Source organism: Rhipicephalus microplus, chromosome 6 (assembly GCF_043290135.1).
Source record: "Rhipicephalus microplus isolate Deutch F79 chromosome 6, USDA_Rmic, whole genome shotgun sequence".
In the NCBI taxonomy this organism is placed as follows: Eukaryota; Metazoa; Arthropoda; class Arachnida; order Ixodida; family Ixodidae; genus Rhipicephalus; species Rhipicephalus microplus.
The window spans coordinates 167,312,538-167,332,390 of NC_134705.1; the positions used below are offsets into that span (position 1 = coordinate 167,312,538).

General features: G+C 42.7%; 2 protein-coding genes across 2 annotated transcripts in view; one reads left to right on the top strand and one right to left on the bottom strand.

Annotated features, from left to right (window-relative positions):
- The window catches only part of LOC119167929 (uncharacterized), a 105,429-nt gene that overhangs the window by 22,515 nt on the left and 63,061 nt on the right, over positions 1 to 19,853 (bottom strand). The gene's annotated exons all lie outside the window — the stretch shown is intronic.
- On the top strand, positions 2,042 to 18,021 carry LOC142765643 (kunitz-type serine protease inhibitor A-like). The gene is made up of 4 exons (XM_075866975.1): positions 2,042 to 2,156; positions 3,327 to 3,497; positions 7,282 to 7,473; positions 17,885 to 18,021. Exons 1-4 carry the CDS (start codon positions 2,102 to 2,104, stop codon positions 17,983 to 17,985), a joined length of 519 nt encoding a protein of 172 aa, XP_075723090.1. The 5' UTR covers positions 2,042 to 2,101; the 3' UTR covers positions 17,986 to 18,021.

Sequence of the window (19,853 nt, forward strand, 5' to 3'; positions counted from 1 at the left end):
ACGTTGGGAAGGGAACGAATAAGTAAAAAAAAAGGAAGGATGCGATTAAGCTTTGTGTGCTTCACCTTTTTACTGCGCTCTTACTTTGTCGTTGTTCCAGCCTTTTCTGTCGGCCTATTTGCTTTCAGGAGGGGCACTTTGAAAATTTCGCTGTAGGGTTATACTAACAACGGTATATGGCCAACCAGTGGCAGCAAGCACTATATACTGTAGATGTATGTAAATCCACATGTGCCTTTGGGGTACTTTTGTCACTGCAGTGCATGCTGCACAATTTAGATTGTCATGCGGTCATGACATTGATGAAAGCCACAGACTGCATGCCCAGGATTAAACTGTTCGTTTGGCCGCACTTGTGGCTGGTAAACGAAAAGTCTGAATACAGCGATGCACGCTGGCGCTGAGAGTGACGAAGAGAGCATCGACCATCGGTCAACTGATCGCAATTGAGGCACGCCGTCTTTTTGACATCACGCGTCGAAATTTCCAGCTTTCCCACTGGTAGTGGCGCAAGCTCTGAATGAAGCTTGAGTGTTCGCGTGAAGCGCGCAATCTTGACTACTATGCAGTTCTGAAGCATCTCGAACACTGCCAGCGCGGTTTGCGCTGAGCATTACTCACAGTTTTAGCAGGCGATAATCGAATACGGGAGAAGTGAAATAGGAAACACGTGTGACGATATGGTCGTGCTTGGGACTACAGCAAGTGCCTATTCCCAGCCCCAGAAGAATCAATCATGATAGCGGCGGCTCTCTTGATAAGATTGATACATAGGCAGTTTTGCTGATTTTATTAGATCTTGTGGGCGAAGCCAACTTGCTTTTAGGCGTAACGCGATACTTCTGCTGTTGTATAAGAACGTTATGCCTATGGGGAACCGCCCGAATAAATGAAAGGCCTTAGAGCTCTGGTGGGCCTGGTGTTACAACAAGTGAAGCCTGCTCGTACAACGATAATTTTGACATCCGATTTGTAAGAGCAAATTCAGATACCTGTCCTTCGATGCACGTCACAGGCGCGATTATATGTGTAGTTAGCGTAGCTCGCAACCAAAAACACGGATTTTTTATTCCAAAAAGAACAACGGAAAATGGCTAAGCCATTCATTAATAGGCATTTCCTCGGTGTCTCAGTCATAGGATACTGGCCTGCCAATGATACGCAGGCGAGTATTTTACCACAGAATCACCGACAAAATGAATATCGCTGCATGCATAGCATTGTATAATCAATCACAGCATTATACTATTTCAACTGTGATTATGTAGCTCTCACGCTGACTAAAATCACGGTCGACGTCCTGCCACAATCATTAAATTGCTCTGTGCTCTGGGTCCAAACGTAGTGCCTCCAACAACCTATGGTTATCGTGAAGTCTATACTTTCCGATCGCTTATTTTTTTACCAGGACGATCCAATAGTAGCCCAAGGTTTTTGTGAACGTTGTGTTGTGTAGCTGCTTCTGAGTGCTATTTTGTCCTCGCGGTGAAGATAGCTTTCTGCCTTTTCAGGGGGGTAAGGAAAATTACGCGGCATTGCTTAAAAACAATTTCAACTGCTACGTCAATAATACAGCGTGGCCTGCAATACAAAGTGGCGCCTTCTCATGTATGTCACTGAATTCACGACTTGCTCTTATTTCAATTGATATAACAGAGCATTCTTGACAAACCTTACGAGTATTGGTGTCCATCCAGACTTCTACTCTATCTCTTTACTCTACGAAAACCTTTGGAACCTCAAAGACTTCAAGTCAAGAAAATAATGACAACAGGTTTGCTCACCCTAATTGTATAATTTTGTCTTTGTATATTTTCCTGCTTTCATGTGAAGAAAAGTGTTTAAAAGTTTCATTCTAAGAAGGCATTTATATTCATCCTAGACATACTTTGCACGGCTTTGCACATGCTTAAAATAAAGGCATTGTAGACCTAAAGAAATAAGATGAAACTACTTGTTGGTGTTACTTGCATGTACAATAGGTACTAAGAGCAATAATATATTCGGGTACTTTTTCAATAGAATGAAGTAAAATGGCACAGTTTCATAGGAACGAAAGCCTACTGCGCTCCTGTGTTTCTTGAACAAATGCGCCAGAATTATGCTTGAGACCGGAACGTTCGTATTAATATTGTCGACCTTTTCCTTTGTGCTTGGTAAGCCAGACATACATTTCGCTTTCTTGGGCGAGTTGTTTTCAATATAAGATAGCTTCAGCACTAACTAACCAAGTGAAAACGAAGCGTTGCACAGTTTTTTCAGTGCCTACACTTATGAATGATGTAAATGAATATGCAGCAACGACACATTCACATCTGATATATTCATACAACTGTAACGATTAACGAAATGTCTTCTTGTTCACTGTTTTTGGCTGATGGCGTTGCTGTTAACGATTTCGCTGAATCATTATTCTTGAAGTTGCCTAAAAATTTGTGGTCTAGGTGAATAGCATAAAAGGAAACAGAGAATTAATTATATCAATTATCCTAGCTATCTTTCCAGACCGCATTTCACAAATACGGTGTGTGCCTTTACACTGCCATAAAATATTCGCCACAGTGAAGGCATCATTTCACTTTCTGGAACACGCCTAGGTGAGCTCAACCGTAAGAAGCTGCGCATCTAAAAAAACAAGTGGGAATTGGTGGAAGATATTTTACATTGTAAGCTTGCCGTTACGTTCGTACCATTCGTGCAAGAGTTCACAAGCTTTATAAGTTTGTATTATTCATCTTTTCATAATTTGATTCAGCCATATCTTTTATGGATGTTTTTGCGATTGATATTTTTTAATTTTAAGCACATAAGCTTGCCACGCTGTTCGAGTTGTTATAGAGCTTAAATGGTGACCCGAAGGATGCGAGATTGCATTCTGGCCTCGGCGGGAGAATCTAAACGGAGTGACAGGTTACAGCCTGGTATAATTAGGGTTCCATTGTTACGTTGAAATTGCTTGATGAGTCGAAACATGAAAGCTTGTTGATAAATAAAAAGCAACGCACTAGTGGGTGGCTACAGTGTACATCTGCAACCGGGTTGTAGCCTCTTCTTGCGAACCTAGGCAACATGACCAGCGCTGCCATTAGTTTCTACCAAAGTGAAGAATCCTCGGCGAGGAGCAAACCGTTGACTTCCGCCGAGCCCTTGCAGAGCCCTTGATACCAGTACACCAAAGCTATCGGCAATATGTTATTGTCGCACGTGATTTTCTGAATTGCACACGGTGACCACAGTGACAATTTGAAAAAAAGAAATTTGACAGCCTATTTCAAGCTAACAGCCTTTAAAATTCCAGCTTCTGTATTATTTCTCATGTTTACCAGGGTTACCAAAGGGTTGCCTCGTAGTGCCACGCATGAGCCGATGTGGTTTACCAAAACCACGCTGGTACTACAACGCCACCAGCCAGCGCTGCCAACCAGTTTTGTGGGGAGGATGCGGATACAAAGGAAACGTATTTACATCACATGCGGAATGCGACAGAAGGTGTGGTGGTAAGTTGAGGAGGTAGTGCAGGAAAACAGAATGCCTACATTATTCACTTGTACCTTGTGTCAAGTGATGGGCTTATTGATATTTGATAAACTGTGATTAATAATTGCAATTATAATGGCAATCAGGCCGTAAGCCACGGGAGGGTGGGGGAGCTACGAGTTCGGGCTCTTCCTCAAAATTTAGTATAAGTGTGTTTTACCGAAGACAATAAGAAAAAATAGGTGCTTCGCAACGTATTCAACAGGTGCCCTCCCCGCCCCCCCCCCCACCCTTCCCCGGAAAACGTTTTGGCTACGAGCCTGGTGGCAATATATCATCGCACAGACCTCCAGCTCCCTTGTTTCCAAAAAAAAAATCGCATGCAGTGAAGCAGCGTTGATGGTATGCTTGATTTACATTCTTCATGGAACGCCATCTCCATAGTTATGTGGCTGCATTTCAGGAGGGGTAATATGGGTTGAAACATAGCGCCAACTTTTTGAAGGTGAAACATTGACGCGTGCTCACCACAGAGCTTGTGAAGGCGACACCACCTCAGCAGATAGAGCAAGCTTCACCATAACCAACAGATAAGACTTTCTGAAGGGCAGAACCAGTGAATGCACTAGCCGTCTGTGTTCGAACATGGATCTCAATTTCCCTTGCTGTGTTGCACATGCCCTCCTCTTCATCTCTTTCTTCTTTGTACCTGTGAACCAACCCATAAAACCACCGAGGCAAACAATTCATAAGCAGGAATGTGTTCGTGGTGAAATGAACACAGATTGAAGGCTGAGACGTTAGCTTCTTACCGTAACAGAACGTGGGGTCACATATATGAAGGATATATAGCAATCACAGAGTGGATGTTTGAAGTGGGCGTGATGGTGGGTTAGTTCGAAACGTAGCACCATGCTGAGATGCATTTCGCCGCTGAGGCTTGCTATTTAAGCTGTCCTAAGGGGGAAATTCTGTATGCGACATGTGCTGTTTGTCCCCAAGTTTTTTGCAATAAAGTATGTTAAATACCTATCATAAAAAAGTGGGAATCAAATCTCACTTTCTTTTTTTTCTGAACACATCAAGTGGTATATAGCATTTGGTAACTTATTACACAATTTGTGGAACGACTACCGAGATGGCCAAGCTATCTATGTACGCTGACGACATCTGCGTCTGAGCTTGTGGCGTGACAAGACCTCAGATACCCACAAGACTTCAGAAACCTGCGATGTTGTTATCAGTGTACCTCAATGAACAGGGTCTGAATATCTCGCCAGTGAAATATGCATTGATTGCTTTTAGTCGAAAGTCAATGAGACCATACGTTACATCTATCGACGGCCAAGACATACCGTATATCAGGACGCACAGATTTCTAGGTGTATTCATTGATAGAGACCTGTGCTGGGGCCCACATGGGGCCCACTGGAAAAAAAGGCTGAGAGACATCCCTAACATATTCAAGTATCTTGGAGTAAAAAGCTGGGGGACTTCATTACATGCAATGGTTCCATTGTACAAGATGCTTTTTCTCGGCTAGTTGCGATACAGCTTGCCTGTTTTGACCAATACCTGCCGAACCAGCATTCGCACTCTCGAAAGCATCCAGGCTATCTTTCTACAAATTTGTCTGGGGCTACCGCGATGTTTGTCAACTGCTGAGACAATTGCGATCGCAAATGATTACCCGCTCAAGACGCATATTGTAATAGAAGTGCTCAGAGCACACGTGAGGCACCTTACTCGAACCCTTGCCCATCATCTAGCCTCACTGCCACAAGACCGACTTCGTGCCTCATTTTGCAATACAGTCTTGACATATTGTACATGCATACCCACGGGATATACAGCTCCATCCAGAATTGCAACTCCTCCATGGTGTATGACTAATCCACATGTTCAACGCACCATTCCAGACATACGGTCAAAAGCTCGGCTCTGATCTCCAGCGCTAAAACAGCTCTCTCTCCTCTTGTTGCATGAGAAGTACAGTGAGCATAACCATTTATATATTGACGCTTCTACTGAAGTAGATTGGTCTGCAGGATCGGTGACCTTTCCTGGTCACCGATGAAGATGAACAACGACAACGATGAACAACGACAGCGATGAAGATTTGGTTATCTCACCAGTCGTCATTGCCAGCTGTAGAACTTGCTGCTCTACGTAGCGCAGTTAAACTCTATAAACACCAAGGAGTCAAGAAATGGAGCGTTTTCACGTACTCCAAAGCAGCACTACAGTGTTTGATGTTCGCCTTACGACGGGGACCTCTTGAACAACTAGTGTTGGAAATTAGAAAGTTACTTCGACGAAGGATCCGAAATCACGTTTCAGTGGCTTCCAAGTCACTTCGCCATATTGGCGAAGGAACATGCCAGTGCAGCTGATAGATCAGCACACGAAGATTTTGAAGAGGAATCCAGTCCATTTGCAAAGACTGATGCTGCAATGAAAATTAGAAAATTCGCTAATGAAAAAGTAAAATACCTGTGGAACGCTGAGTGCTTACGGCACACGCGACTGATAGGCTGGACACGTCTCGTCGACTTCGGCCTCCGTCCGGACTATCTCGACTTGAGACAACGGTGCTTTGCCGACTGTGGCTTGGTGTCGCTTTCATCAAAGTTTTTGCTTTCCGAATCGGCATAGAAGACAGTGCTGTTTGCGACCATTGCGGCCGTGATGAAACAATAGAGCACGTTCTCTGTCACTGTCTTTGTTACAGCGTGCAAAGACGGCAGCTAGCTTGTGCGTTAGCTCGTCTTAATGACAGACCCTCGTCAGACCAGTCAGTGCTTGAAGGGCGACGTAATTTGTATTTGCACAGAAAATCAGTGAAGGCCTTATGGAACTTTTTCGTGATAGTTGCCTATTGAATAGACTATAGCACCCCAGCTCACTTTTTTTCTTTTCTTTTTCACACGTCTATTTCGCTCTTCTCTTCCTTTCCCAACTTTATTCCAAATTCTTCCTTTCTTTAGTGCAGGGTAGCAAACCGAATGCTCAAATTGCTGGTTAACCTTCCTGCCTTTCCCCCATTTCTTTATCTCTCTCTTAATACACAATAAAAGTGGTTTACTCCAACTCAACTGTAGCCGGTTGTTTTTCGACTAATGCCAATCACTGGAAGAAGATGTGAGCAATATGGCTGAACTCAACTTAGAAACTACTTATTCTAGAGCAACATTTTCAAGAACAAATTCACTTGGAGGGTGATTCGAACTTCACTAGAAAATGTGTGAATCTTTTACGCATAACAATTTATAGAACACAACTACCTTAGCCGTTAGTTTGATGATAACCAATTTATTGATAACCGTGTCAAGCGTTAGTCTTCCAGGCTTCAGCTCTGCCAGTTGAGACGTCGAGGCATCACGTCATCAGCTCCTTGTGAGCCTGCTGGACGACCCCAAGTTGATCGCCGAGGCTGGGGCTGCGCAAGGCAGTGGCCCACCACCGCGGATAGGTTCTTGCGAAAACTGAATGCCAAATCCTGATGTTAAAGGTCAGACCAGTGCTGAAAAGAAAATTCAGGACAGCAGGCCGATGCCATCCAAAAATTGTGTTCTGAGAAATCTAAAGCTTGTACAAAATTTGAGCCTAAACATTCCCAAAAGAGATTGTGCAAATATTTTCGTTTTCTCTAGGCGACTTTTTATACAAACATATATTTCAGAAGTACATTCAAGGAAGAAAGACCATACAGTAATTTATAGCGAATCATTCTGTAAAGTGCTTGTATATAATGTTTTAGTCACAAGTTTTGTTTTGCTTATTCAATAATTTCCATTTGGGTAGGTTCTTATCAAGCAAGCACTGACCGTTGCCTCATCGTACCTCGAAAGCAAAACTGCAGCAACGGAAAAGCTCAGGTTTTAATGTGGAGATTTCACAAGAATTCAATGACCTGCATTTCTGAGTATTATAATGGTTGTGGAGGACATGGAAATCTCTACAGGACCTGTACCATGTGCTACCAGGATTGCATTCGTAAGTGAGAAGGCTTAGTCATGCTACTAAGAAAATAATTTTTTTGCGCACTGCATAGGTTATTTGCTCGAATCGACAAGCCGCTATGTTTCTTAGTTTAATTCCATTGCTCGATTTTCAAAAGGCACTCAGTGACTGCTACCTGATATAGATCACCCAAGCCTGTCACTGAACTTGTCTACTTCCACATAAAAAATGTGGGTGGAGGAGGGTAACACGCCATTCATTTACACTTTCTAAAACAGTAATTCTGCTGTACAGTGAGGTTATTTCAGAAAACAAGTATCAATGAAGGCTACGCTACGGTTTTCTAGTGGCTAAGGCACTCGGCTGCTGACCCGCAGGTCGTGGGATCGAATCCAGGCTGTGGTGGCTGCATTTGCGATGGAGGCGGAAATGTTGTAGGCCCGTGTGCTCAGATTTGGGTGCACGTTAAAGAACCCCGGGTGGTCTAAATTTCCGGAGCCCACCACTACGGCGTCTCTCATAATCATATAGTGGTTTTGGGACGTTAAACCACACATATCAAAGCTCAGATTTGAGTGCACGTTAAAGAACCCCAGGTGATCGAAATTTCTGGAGACCTCCACTACGGCGTCTTTCATAGTCATATGGTGGTTTGGGACGTTAAACTCCACATATCAATCAAAACCAATCAAGTATCGATGACGACATTAACGTGAATAATTATTTTGAGGAAACGGACCAGCTCGAGAAAAGGTAGATGAATATTGAGTGTGCAATAGCTTGATTTATATGTGATATTTACCGTCACAAAACCACCATTAGAATATGAGAGTTCACAGCCATTATTTCAGAAGCATCGAGCCTCTCACTTCCACTGTGATTTTGAAAATCTGACTTCAAGTTTTAATTTTGTAACTAAGCGCTTGTTTGTTATGATTGAATACCCATGTATTATGTTATAATCCTGGCAGGTACATGTCGTTAGAATCTAAATACACATTACAAAAGTTCAGTATTAAACACCTATGTGAGCTCGTAGCCTTAGAAATTTGAGTCGGCAGGTATATTCAAAAATTTATTCAGATGAACACCAACCTGATCACCCCTTTTTAATCCCGTTTGTTATGCACGAGAATTACATTTATGTTCATAGAAAAAGAAGGTAAATGTCCAACGGAATCGCTGCTTAGCTGGGAACATCCTGCTGATATTAACAGAGAATGAAGTCAGGGAAAGTGTAGGGGACATAACTTACGGCTTAAGTGCATTATTATTAGAGCTGTATAAAATTATGCCGACAATTCAGCTTGATGCTGGTAGAGACTAAGCTTAAAACTTAAAAAAGAACGTCTCTGATGCTTGAATGTTTCAGGAATGGTGACAGTTGTACTCCTATTCGATTTTCTTGTTCTTACTGCGCATGTAAACCTGGAAGTGTTGGCACTGTGTTCGGATAACATTAGGCGTTAGGTTAAGAGCTTGTTTCCCGAACAAATCTACCAATTCTGCCATAATGAAAGAAAGGTGTTCTGCTATACCTGGTACAAGTGACAAGATGTTATGAATACCTGGCACCAGTAATGACCGAGCTATAAATTAGTAAAGACAAACGAATAAAAAATGAAGGTATAAAAAGGTGCGCGAAATTTGGCTGAAACAAAAGTTTACGAATGTGGTGTGAGCAAACAGAGAAAGATAGAAACGAAGGAGAAAATAAACAATTTTTTCGGAAGTGTTCATTCCATTTCCCATGTAGTAGTGAAGGAATGAGCCAAAATCGGTTAAACCTAGCTATTCCTTTTGCTTCTGTAATTAAGTGGATGGAAAATCCTCATCGGTCTCCTACGAACACCAATGATCTACATATTTTCACCAATGAACACCAATGATCTACATTGTGAAGAAATATTACCACTTTACCGTTGGCAACGAATCGGCTCTAAGCACATGGTAACATTTGGCCATAAGTTCAACATGACGGCAAAAGTGTCAGTGGTGATTTTCGCGACAGCAATAAGACATGAAGACATGAGGCACAAATACCGGGAGAAAAACGTACCTGAAGAAAACGTACCAAAAACGTTTCAAAAGAAAACGTACCTAAGGCTCCACAGAAAAATTTGGAATCGGCAGTAAGTGCCCTAAACGTGGCACTTACTGCTTGTCCTAACTTCTCTGGTTTTCGCACAGCCCGGGGAATTCACTAAAGGCAACAGAAAAGCGCTCTTTTATTTAAATTATGCTGGTACACTTTCATAACATTTCAAAGCGTAAACGCAAATACACATCTGCGCCAGTCGTATACATAGCTATTTTTTACAAGTCAAATAGGGTCATCGACGGCTGCAGAGCTTGCTGCCCTTCGAGCTACACTTCAAGTTGTCAGCCGTAAACAGCCTCAACGTTGGTCAGTCTTCAGTGATCAAGAAGCCAGCTCTGCAATCTTTACATTAACCCTGGTGGCACGGACCACACGAACAGCTGTTGTCTGAGGTTAGGTATCTCCGCCATACTGTGTTTGAAAAAGGACACCACGTTACACTTGAGTGGCTGGCAAGTCACTGTGACGTGATATGCAATGAACCTGCTGACAGTGCTGCTAGGTTAGCGCTTCTAGGCAACAGGCTTGAGACGATACCGCTATCAAGGAATGACACTTCTAGCCAACTTCAAATCCATTGCAGCACGCAAAAGCACCCTCCCCACTTGTAATATAGTAGACTGCGCAAATAAATGAACTACATCTCGATCACCTTACGTGCACAGATGCCTACTGGTCTACGCCGAAACGAAGCCGCCCTACTTTGCCGTTGATGGCAAAGAGTGACTTACATGAAGTTATTTTTATTTCGTACCGAAATTGCCGACAACCCGTTCTGTGACTACTGTGGTACAGAGATAAGACACTACAGCACATCCACGACTGTCCGCGCTACAACGTTCAGAAAAAAGTACTTGCAAACGTGATACTTCGCATAGATCACAGATCGATGACCGCGGTAACTGTTCTGGAATGTCGTTCAGAGAGGTCATCGCAGGTGAAGGCGACGAAAGCACTCCTCAGCTTCTTTATGGCAGCAGGCTTGCACCACCTGTTACAGACTAACGCTGCTATAATTACTGTGAAGTGCGACTTTGTGTGCCCATGCTCTACTCTTTCTATCTTAAAATCTGCCAAACTCCTTCATCCCTTTCCCCTGTGCAGGGTAGCATACTGGCTAATCTAGACCTGTTAAGATACCGGCATTTCCTTTCCCTCCTGTTTCTTCCTACCTCTGCAATCGAATACAGAAAAATAAAGACAAAATATTACGAATTTAGTACTTTTTATTGAAGCGCAGAAAGAAATGATGAAGGTGGCGTTTGAACAAATGTCGACATTCTTGGTAACATTTCGGCACGCACACAGTGGACGGGAAAACGGAAGGCAAGGGGACAAACAAACGTGATCTCGCAACTCTGTTGATTGAAAGAAATAACCGAAATATATATCCCAGGGTAACTCAAGAGCGCATGTGCGTAAAAAACGAAAGAACAGCACAAGCGAGAAGAATAGAACACCGTAACACTAATTTTTACAAGAGTATTATCCACAACACGCCGCAAAATGTGAAACTCTAGTATGATTAGAAAAGGTCAACTCCTTGTCAATTAATGCGATAGATGGGCTACTTACGCATTTAGCAGCACATCTTCTGATATGAAACGCTTCTACTAATGCCCGAGTTAGCTTGTATTTATGATAAAACAAAATGATCGTGTCACACTTAACAGGATAACATTGGAACCTGCTGGAATGCTTGGCTAAGTCAGAGGGATTGCTATTGTCTAACCATTTCCATTGTTAACTAAGCCGAGTGTTAATGCACCCGGCAATATAACACGACTGTAAGTTTGGGGCGATCAATAAAGTGGCCTTGTCTTGCACCTCAAGAACTTTCCACATTCTTTTTGCACAGAAAACACATTTTTTTTCTTAGCTTCGCCAATTTTTTATACACTTCACGACAAATGCTTTGAAACTTATCAGGTGGACTGAACACAACCTCTACACTAAAACGATTGAATATAGGATTGAGCTCATGTGAAAACCAACGAATGTCAGCTAAAACAGCAAAGCGTTTTCGTTGCCTGTATTTTATTGCATTCACGTAATCCCGTCCACCCTTTCAAATCTTGATAATCATATCGACTGTTTTGCTCACAGAATTTTCAGGGTATTCAGCCATTTTTAGACTGTTGATTTGACGTGAAAATGCCAAATTCATGGCACGAATGCATAATTTCAACATGGCACTCTTTAGAAAAGGCATAGCAATTCCTTTTTTTTTACCATTTCGAAGTGACCTGAGCAAAGTTGAGAAGAAATTTTACATTGCTAGGAGAATACAACCAACATACGTGTCTCGATTGTAGGTGTAGTGTTCCGTCAAGAAATTGCTACTTGTTATTATGGGTAACCTCATGTGAAAACCTTAGGGCTATTTCATATTCCCTAAACACTTTTAAAAAATTCACAACATGACAACCTTGCACGTCTCTATCAGAAATAATCAAAAATTATCAACGACCCAAAGAAATTTTTTGGCCAAACCAAGCGATTCTTTATGAATATTCATGTCTATTCCGGCCAAAAAATATTGCTAAGAACAGGAAATACTTTCTAGCCTATACAGGCCCCTGATTTCTTGGCATGCATCTCACTTTTTTATCCAACAAATGTAGATTTCAAGTCAACGACAAATATTTCCAAAAAATAGCAACAGACGCTCCAGGAGCGTTCCTAAGTTCGACTTCATCAATGTCATCATTGTTATATAGGCTTGAAAACAGCCGCTGTTCTCAAAAATGTTGTCTTGACCGGAATAGACAGGAATATTTCTGAAGGATCACTAGGTTTTGCCAAAATTTTTCGGTTTGTTGATAAGTTTTAGTTATTTTTGAGAGACGTTAAGGTTGCAATGTTGACGATGTTTAGGGAATATGGAATGGGTCTAACATTCACGCATGACGTCATCACATCACATCACTTTAATACCTTAAAGACCCTCATGTAGGGGGTATTACATAAGGGGTGGGTTACAGGTAAATGTACACAGGTTTTCAAATGAAAATGTGCGTGGTGACCTTTTCTTTAAATGTTGATGGACACGTGATGGCTGGAACGTCACAGGGAAGGCCATTCCAGTCCACTGCTACACGGGGGAAAAAAGAGGCAGAAAAAGTAGTAGTGCGAGCATGTGGACGGGCAATTTGAAACGCGTGGGCAGTGTGGTGAGATATGCGCGTCGGTGGGACGATGTAGGGTGCTTGATTAAGAGGGCTGTGAAAGAACTTGTGTAGCAAACAAAGGCTGGTAATGCGGCGGCGCACTGAAAGATTCGAACGACCAGTTTCACGTTTAAGGGATGATATGCTTATGTTATATGAATATGAAAAATGTATCAACCTAGTGGCGCGGTTTTGCACAGACTCTAATTCATTTATCAAGTAAACCTGGTGCGGGCTCCATATGGGAGCCGCATATTCTAGTTTAGTTCGGATTAAAGATTCATAGGCGAGAAGTTTGATGTCAGGTGGGGCATGACGCAAAGAACGCTTCAAAAAACCCAGAGTTCGGTTCGCTGATGATATGACGTTCGTGATATGCGTGCGCCATGAAAGATCACTGGATAAGGTGACGCATAGGTATTTATAGGATTTATTTTGTTCAAGAGTAGAGTTAGCTATTACGTAAGAAAAATGCAAGGGATTATGCTGGCGTTGAAAAGAAACGAGTTTGAATTTAAAGGGGTTAAGCTCCATCAACCACAGGTCGCACCATTGCAGTACACGATGAAGGTCATTTTGAAGTGCAGTTTGATCAGAGGGGTTAGTAATTTTGCGGTATAGAACACAATCGTCGGCAAACATGCGGATATGAGAAGATACATGCATGGGTAAATCGTTAATATATATTAGAAACAGAAGGGGTCCGAGGACAGAACCTTGGGGGACTCCCGATGTTACCGAGAGGGAGCTAGAATGTTTATTTCTAATATCGACAAACTGGGAACGGTTAGCAAGAAATTCTGCAATCCATGCAAGAATTTTGGGGTGCAGATTCAGCTGGGCAAGCTTTAGTAACAGGCGTTTGTGTGGTACCTTATCAAAAGCTTTAGCGAAGTCTAGAAAGATTGCATCAGTCTGGAAGTTACGGTCAAGATTAGCGTGCAAATCATGAGTAAATATAGCTAGTTGTGTTTCACAAGATAAAGATTTACGAAATTCATGCTGGGAAGAATGAAAGAAATTGTTAGCGTCCAGAAAGTTTATTATGTGAGTGTATATGACGTGTTCCATGATTTTGCATGAGACGCTGGTTAGTGAAATGGGGCGGTAATTTAGGGGTGACTGTTTGTTACCCCTAAATTTGTGGACCGATTTACCCGATTTGTGGACCGGAATGACCTTTCCCACTTTCCAGTCTTCTGGCAGCATTCCTGTTTTAAGCGACAATGAAAACAGCATCGACAAATACACTGCAATAATTTGTTTAGTGTTTTTTAACAGTTTAGAGTTAATGTTGTCAACGCCAGCCGATGATGAAAGTTTAAGTCTGTCGATAAGGGACGAAATTCCAGCAACAGAAAATTCCACTGGAGTCATTATCGGTAACGTCGTAGTAGGTGGTGAGGGAAGTGGCGAATCGGCTTCTTTTGTGAACACAGAGCAGAACGCGATGTTAAAAACATCGGCACAATCACCGTCGCTAACTTCCTCACCATATTGGTCAGTAAGCGTTATTTCACGCGGCGGTTGCGGGTTTATAACTTCCCAGAACTTTCTAGGGTTATTTGTTAGAATTTTAGGTAAGTCAATGCGATACAACGTCTGTTTTGCACTTCGAATTGCAGCATAATATGCGTCTTCTGCAGCATAGTACTTCTCCCATGCGCACGCAGTACCAGTACGTTTCGCAGTGCGAAAGAGACGTTTCTTTTTATTTTCCTGCCTTATTAAAAGTTTCGAAAACCATGGTTTATTTCGATTAGCAGGTAAGTTCATCTTTGGGATATATGTATTTGTTAACTCGAATATTTTGTCCCTAAAGACTAACCAGTTGCTGTTAAGAGATCTGGAATCGAAACTGGATTCAAACTCAGGCAGGAAATCTCGCAGTTCATTATTGATTGCTTCATAATCACCTTTGTTGTACATATGAATTGTTTTGCTGGAAATGTGGCGTGTTTTAGGGATGAAGTTAAATGTAGTATGAATGACTTTATGATCACTGATTTCACGTAAGTAGGAGATAGATTCTAAGCTTTCGGGGCTGTTTGTTAGTATAAGATCTAAAATGTTCGAAGATTCACTAGTTACACGAGTTGGTTCCGACACCAGTTGCGTAAGGTTAAAGTTCAGACAAACATCGACAAATTCTCTTGCTTCGGCATTTCCTGTAATTAGTTGTGTTTCGTTTATCCAGTCAATATTCGGGAAATTAAAGTCGCCATAGAGGAGGATATGTGCGGATGGGTGTTTATTAGTAAGCGTAGACAGCACTTCATTCAGTTCGCGGGCGAAATTTGGATCAGAGCGAGGGGGCCTGTAGCATACGCCAAGTAGTACTGTTTCGGGTGGGGCACGGCACAATACCCATAATATTTCAAGTTGTGAAGGAATGTTGATAGGAGAGCAAGATAGCTCTTTGCTAGTGGCGATGGGTACTCCCCCACCACGTGCGTTCTTACGGTCATGACGAAAAAGATTAAAGTGCGGCAAGTCAGCCAGAGCCTCTGTATCCGAAATGTCGTCAGTAAGCCACGTTTCGGTCAATAAAAGTATACTACTGCCAGATGATTTTAATAGATTAGACAGGGGCACGCGCTTAGGAAGAAAACTGCGGATGTTAGTATAAATTACCGAAAATGAAAGCTTAGCTTTAGTGCTTGTACGTGGCTGTTGGCGCGCTTGCCGTCGGCGTACTGATCCCTATGTTTTTTCTTTGACAATTCCTGCTTCGTGGTCTTAAATGTATCGCTTAGAGCCGATGTGCAAAGTTTGGAAGCGCAGTGAAAATGGCACAGACTTGCTCCTAGCGAAAGCAACGAGCTCTTTTCGGGCTATTCTAACAGGGTGTGTGAAATCTTCGCCAATGCGAAGATTTCACACACCCTGTTAGTACCTTTTAGTTTTGGGCCGTTTGAAAGGATATATTTTTTAGTTTTGAAAGACAAAAATTTCACTATTATAGGCCGTTTGTTGTTATTGGTGTGCCGCCCTAGGCGGTGTGCACGCTCTATGTCTTTCGGTTCGATTGTGAGTTGAAGTCGTTCAAGGCAGTGCTGAATTATTATTTCTTCTGACTGAGTGTATGTTTCCTTAGGATTAGTGTCAGGGAGATTGTAGAATATTAGATTGTCACGCCGGGAACGGTTCTCGATGACATCGAGACGCCCGTCTATGTCGTACACACGGTGCGTTAGCTCAGTGGTATTAGTATTTATTGCATCTGCTTCCGCTCGAAGGGTTAGAAGATTTTGGCAGTGATTTTCCAAGTCAGCAATACGATTTCCAAGATTGGTGATAGTCTGGTTTGTGGTGGCTTTCTGGGATTTAAGACCCTGCATCTCAGATAATATTGCCGACTGGCCCTGCGACAACTTTTTCAGCTCAGCAAGTATATCTGGTCCGGGGTTCGTCTCTACATCTCCCGATAGCAAGAGCAAGGCACGTACGACATTCACACATTCGGTAACAAGCAAGCAGCAGCACTGTGGGCTCGGCCGCTGCACCAAACAGTAGTTACTTGATTTTTTAGTAGACGTGGGATACGAACTACCAACCTGCATGATCAGGAGGAACGGGTTAGCGGCCTGTGTGGTGGCACAGCCGCGAAGCCCATATTAACCAGTTGTGGTTTCTTGACCTAACACTGCACCTACAATCAGGACACATGTTTGGTTGTATCATACTAGGACAGCAAAATGTCTTCTCAAATTTAGCTCAGCTCATTCTGAAATTGTAAAAAAAGAATCACTATGCCTTTTCTAAGAAGTGCCTCGTTGAAGTCATGCGTTCGTATACCATGAATTCGGCATTTGCACGTCAAATCAACCGTCTAAAGATGGCTGGATACCAAGAAAATGTTGTGAGCAGAACCATCGAAAAGATTATCAAGATTTTAAAGGGTGGAATGAATTACGTCTATGCTATAAAAGACAGGCAACGAAAACGCTTTGCTGGTTTACCTCCCATTCATTGGTTTTCCCATGAGCTTAAGCATTGAGGGAACCGTTTTTGTGTAGAGGCTGTTTTAGTGCACCTAGGAAAGTTCAACGCATCTATCATGATGTGGACAAATAATTTGACCAAGGTAACAAGAAAAAAATGTGTTTGCTTCGCAAAAGAACGTGAACAGTTTTTGAGGTGCAGGACATGGGTATTTTATTTATCGCCCCAAAATTGCTTTCGTCAATGTATAGGTCAGAGTGGCGGGTGCTTTAACACTGGCGTTAATGAACAATTGAAACCTTTGGAGAATAGCAATCCCTCCCACTTAGTCGAGCATTGCTGCAGCTGCCAATGTTATCCTGGTTGGTGTGAAGCGACCATTTTGTTTTATCACAAAGGCAAGCCAACTCGGACATTAGTAGAAGCGTTTCATATCAGTAGGTGCGCTGATAAATGCGTAAGCCGCCAATTCATTGCACTAACTGACAAGGAGTTCCCCTTTTCGAGCCATGCTTTCACAATCTGCTGCACGTTGTAGATAAGGCTTTTGTAAAAATTAGTGTTAAAGTGTTATATTGTTCATTCTTTTGCTCTTCTTTCGTTTTTGCACACATGGCTCTTGAGTTACCCTGGGTTGTATATTTTGCACCTTTCTCTGAATAAACTGAGTTGTGAGTCCACGCTTGTTTGTCTCCTTGAATTGCGTTTTCTTATCTACTGTGTGCACACCGAAATATTACCAAGAATGTTCTCAAACCAACTCGCCCAAGTTTTCATACCATTAAATAATGTCAACATCCGAACGGGCACGAAAATATCATCCTACCAACTATGGCTGTTTCGCTTTTTTATTACTTTTTACTGATGAATACCAGCTTTCCTTTGTTTTACTTAACCTTCGTCAGCGTTTTCTAGGGCTGTCTCGAAGAAATAGAACAGAATAATAGAAAATTTTCAAGGTATTTTGTTTTTGTTTTTTAGGCAGTTGTCGAAAGTGTTCGTCTAAAACTTATTATTTGCCACGCAGAAATCATAATCACGTAGGTACATATTATAAGATTGAATGTTAACACTTTTTCTCGCGATTCCTCAGTAGTTGTGATTGTACTGTATTTTACTGAAACCGTTTTTGAACGACGAAGCAGCAACGGAAGTTCATACTTCTGACAAGTGCATATGTTTATCACAATAACTACAACATCTCCATTTTCTTTCTCTGTCATTTTAGTTCACACGTTTAAGTTGCCAATCTGTACTGATAATCCACCAAGAGGGCCACCCATTCCACAACGTCCTGGAAGATTTATTCCGAGGCGACCAAAGGTTTAGAGGTCAATAAACTGCACCTACATAAATTTGGGGGAACATTTTGCTTTGTGGTGATATTTATTGGTGTATCGCTCAACTAATAACATGTACGGATGCGTACAAGTACGACGCCCTCCACTCGAAAGGAGAATAGCGCGTGGTCCCCGAGAAGAACAAAGTGCGCTGCCTCGCCACGTGGCCGGCAGTTAAGCCGCAGCTACGGGCGCTCAGACATCCTTATTACACTTGCAGAGCAATAATTGCGCTTTGTTTGTCTTGCTCTTGAACCGCATCTATCGGGCATGGTATTTACAAATAGCACACCTTCTAAACATGAAACTCAGGCACACCTGTTTATGCTATGTCAACGCAATCCGGAACAGACCATATAATATAAAATTTGGGTAACATGGCGCGACTCTTAATTTCAGCCGTTTGGTGCGGAATGACAGTATCGTTTATTACTTTCTCAAGTCCAGCCATCAGAAACACCAATTAAGATATTCTAGACGGATTATCTAGATCTAAACGCCATATCTAGACCTTTCTAGATATGGCGGTTTCATTTTTGAGTTTTTTATATTTTTTGTTTTTATGAGCAGATGCTTGTCGTCATTACCGTTGTGTCGCTTTCCTGCTTTTCTTTTTTCCGTGCGTGCACGCGAAAACTGCTATTATTGTGTAAGTACTGGTATCTTGCTGTTTCTCAATGTATGTACGCGTGGTATGCTTTTATTTGGTTGCATTTCTATATGGTACCTTCCCTGTATCGCCCACCCCTGCCTAAAGCCTCATGTGAGAGGGTGGAAGTATTTCTGAAATAAATAAAAAGATCCCTCGGCAGCTTTGTGCCGTCGTTCGTTGTTATACCCAGCACCTCTACCACTCTGTCGCGTCTGAAGTAAGGGTGCTGGGCTTTACTGAACAGAAGGCTTAGATGGCGAGGAAGCACGGAAGAAAGCTGCTGAGAGATCTTCTCACAAAGTCCACACTTCTGATACCTTTTTTTAGTCAGGCACATGCACTTCATAATAATGATATTTACACATCTCACGAACATGCCAAGGGATGCTCCTTCGTTGATGTGACCCGGTATCCCGAGGGGAAGGCGTATGGGGCGGTAAGTATCAACCACGAGCGCAGTATCACCAACTGGACAACGGTCCGGACGACGGTGGCTGAAATAACAGAGCAAGTTGCGATTGCGCAGGCCTTGCAGTATTACAGGAGGTCCACAATTTACAGCGAGTGGAGACCGGCGGTTCAAGCATTTGCCAAAGGAACAGTAGCGGAACCAGCTTTGCGAATTCTTCGGGACAAAGACATCAAGCCACATACACTCGTTTGGTTCTCAGCTCATATGGGATGCATTGAGGGAGCCCCACATAATCTCAACGAGGCAGCCCACATAGCTGCCCGAGGACTAGTAAATCACGTTGCTATCGGGGGGCGTGGCGTTGATGTTTTGTAGAACCATGACCATTCCACCTCGTATAACGAAGTAACAAAATATTTTTACCTGGTGCGGAGACAATGCCCTCCACCACAGAGAAAACTAAGCAGACCTCAGGATCTGACACTCATGCTTCTTCAGGTCACAGCGTACCCTATTCCCACGCGCTATTGAACAAAATTTATCCCGAAATACAGTAAACTAATACATGTTCCTACTGCCACAATATAGCTACCTTGGAACATATGCTCTGGCGGTGCCCCGCGTTACACTGTGGGGAAGTCATCACGTCGTTCAAATGGAAGGGTGCTATTGCAAGCTCCGGACTTGAACAACAGCTATGGGCAGTCCACCGGGCCCGCGACGCAGCAGAGAGACTTGGTCTTTCTGTTCCGACGTGGGAGCGGCGTGCAACGTGCTAAAAGGCGTTCCGAAC

Excerpts from the sequence above, each read along its gene's own strand:
- LOC142765643 (XM_075866975.1), top strand. The coding sequence starts at position 2,102 with ATGCTTGAGACCGGAACGTTCGTATTAATATTGTCGACCTTTTCCTTT. Across the intron at positions 3,498-7,281 it reads ATGCGACAGAAGGTGTGGTG|GTTCTTATCAAGCAAGCACT; the intron begins GTAAGTTGAGGA and ends CCATTTGGGTAG. Across the intron at positions 7,474-17,884 it reads GTGCTACCAGGATTGCATTC|TTCACACGTTTAAGTTGCCA; the intron begins GTAAGTGAGAAG and ends CTGTCATTTTAG.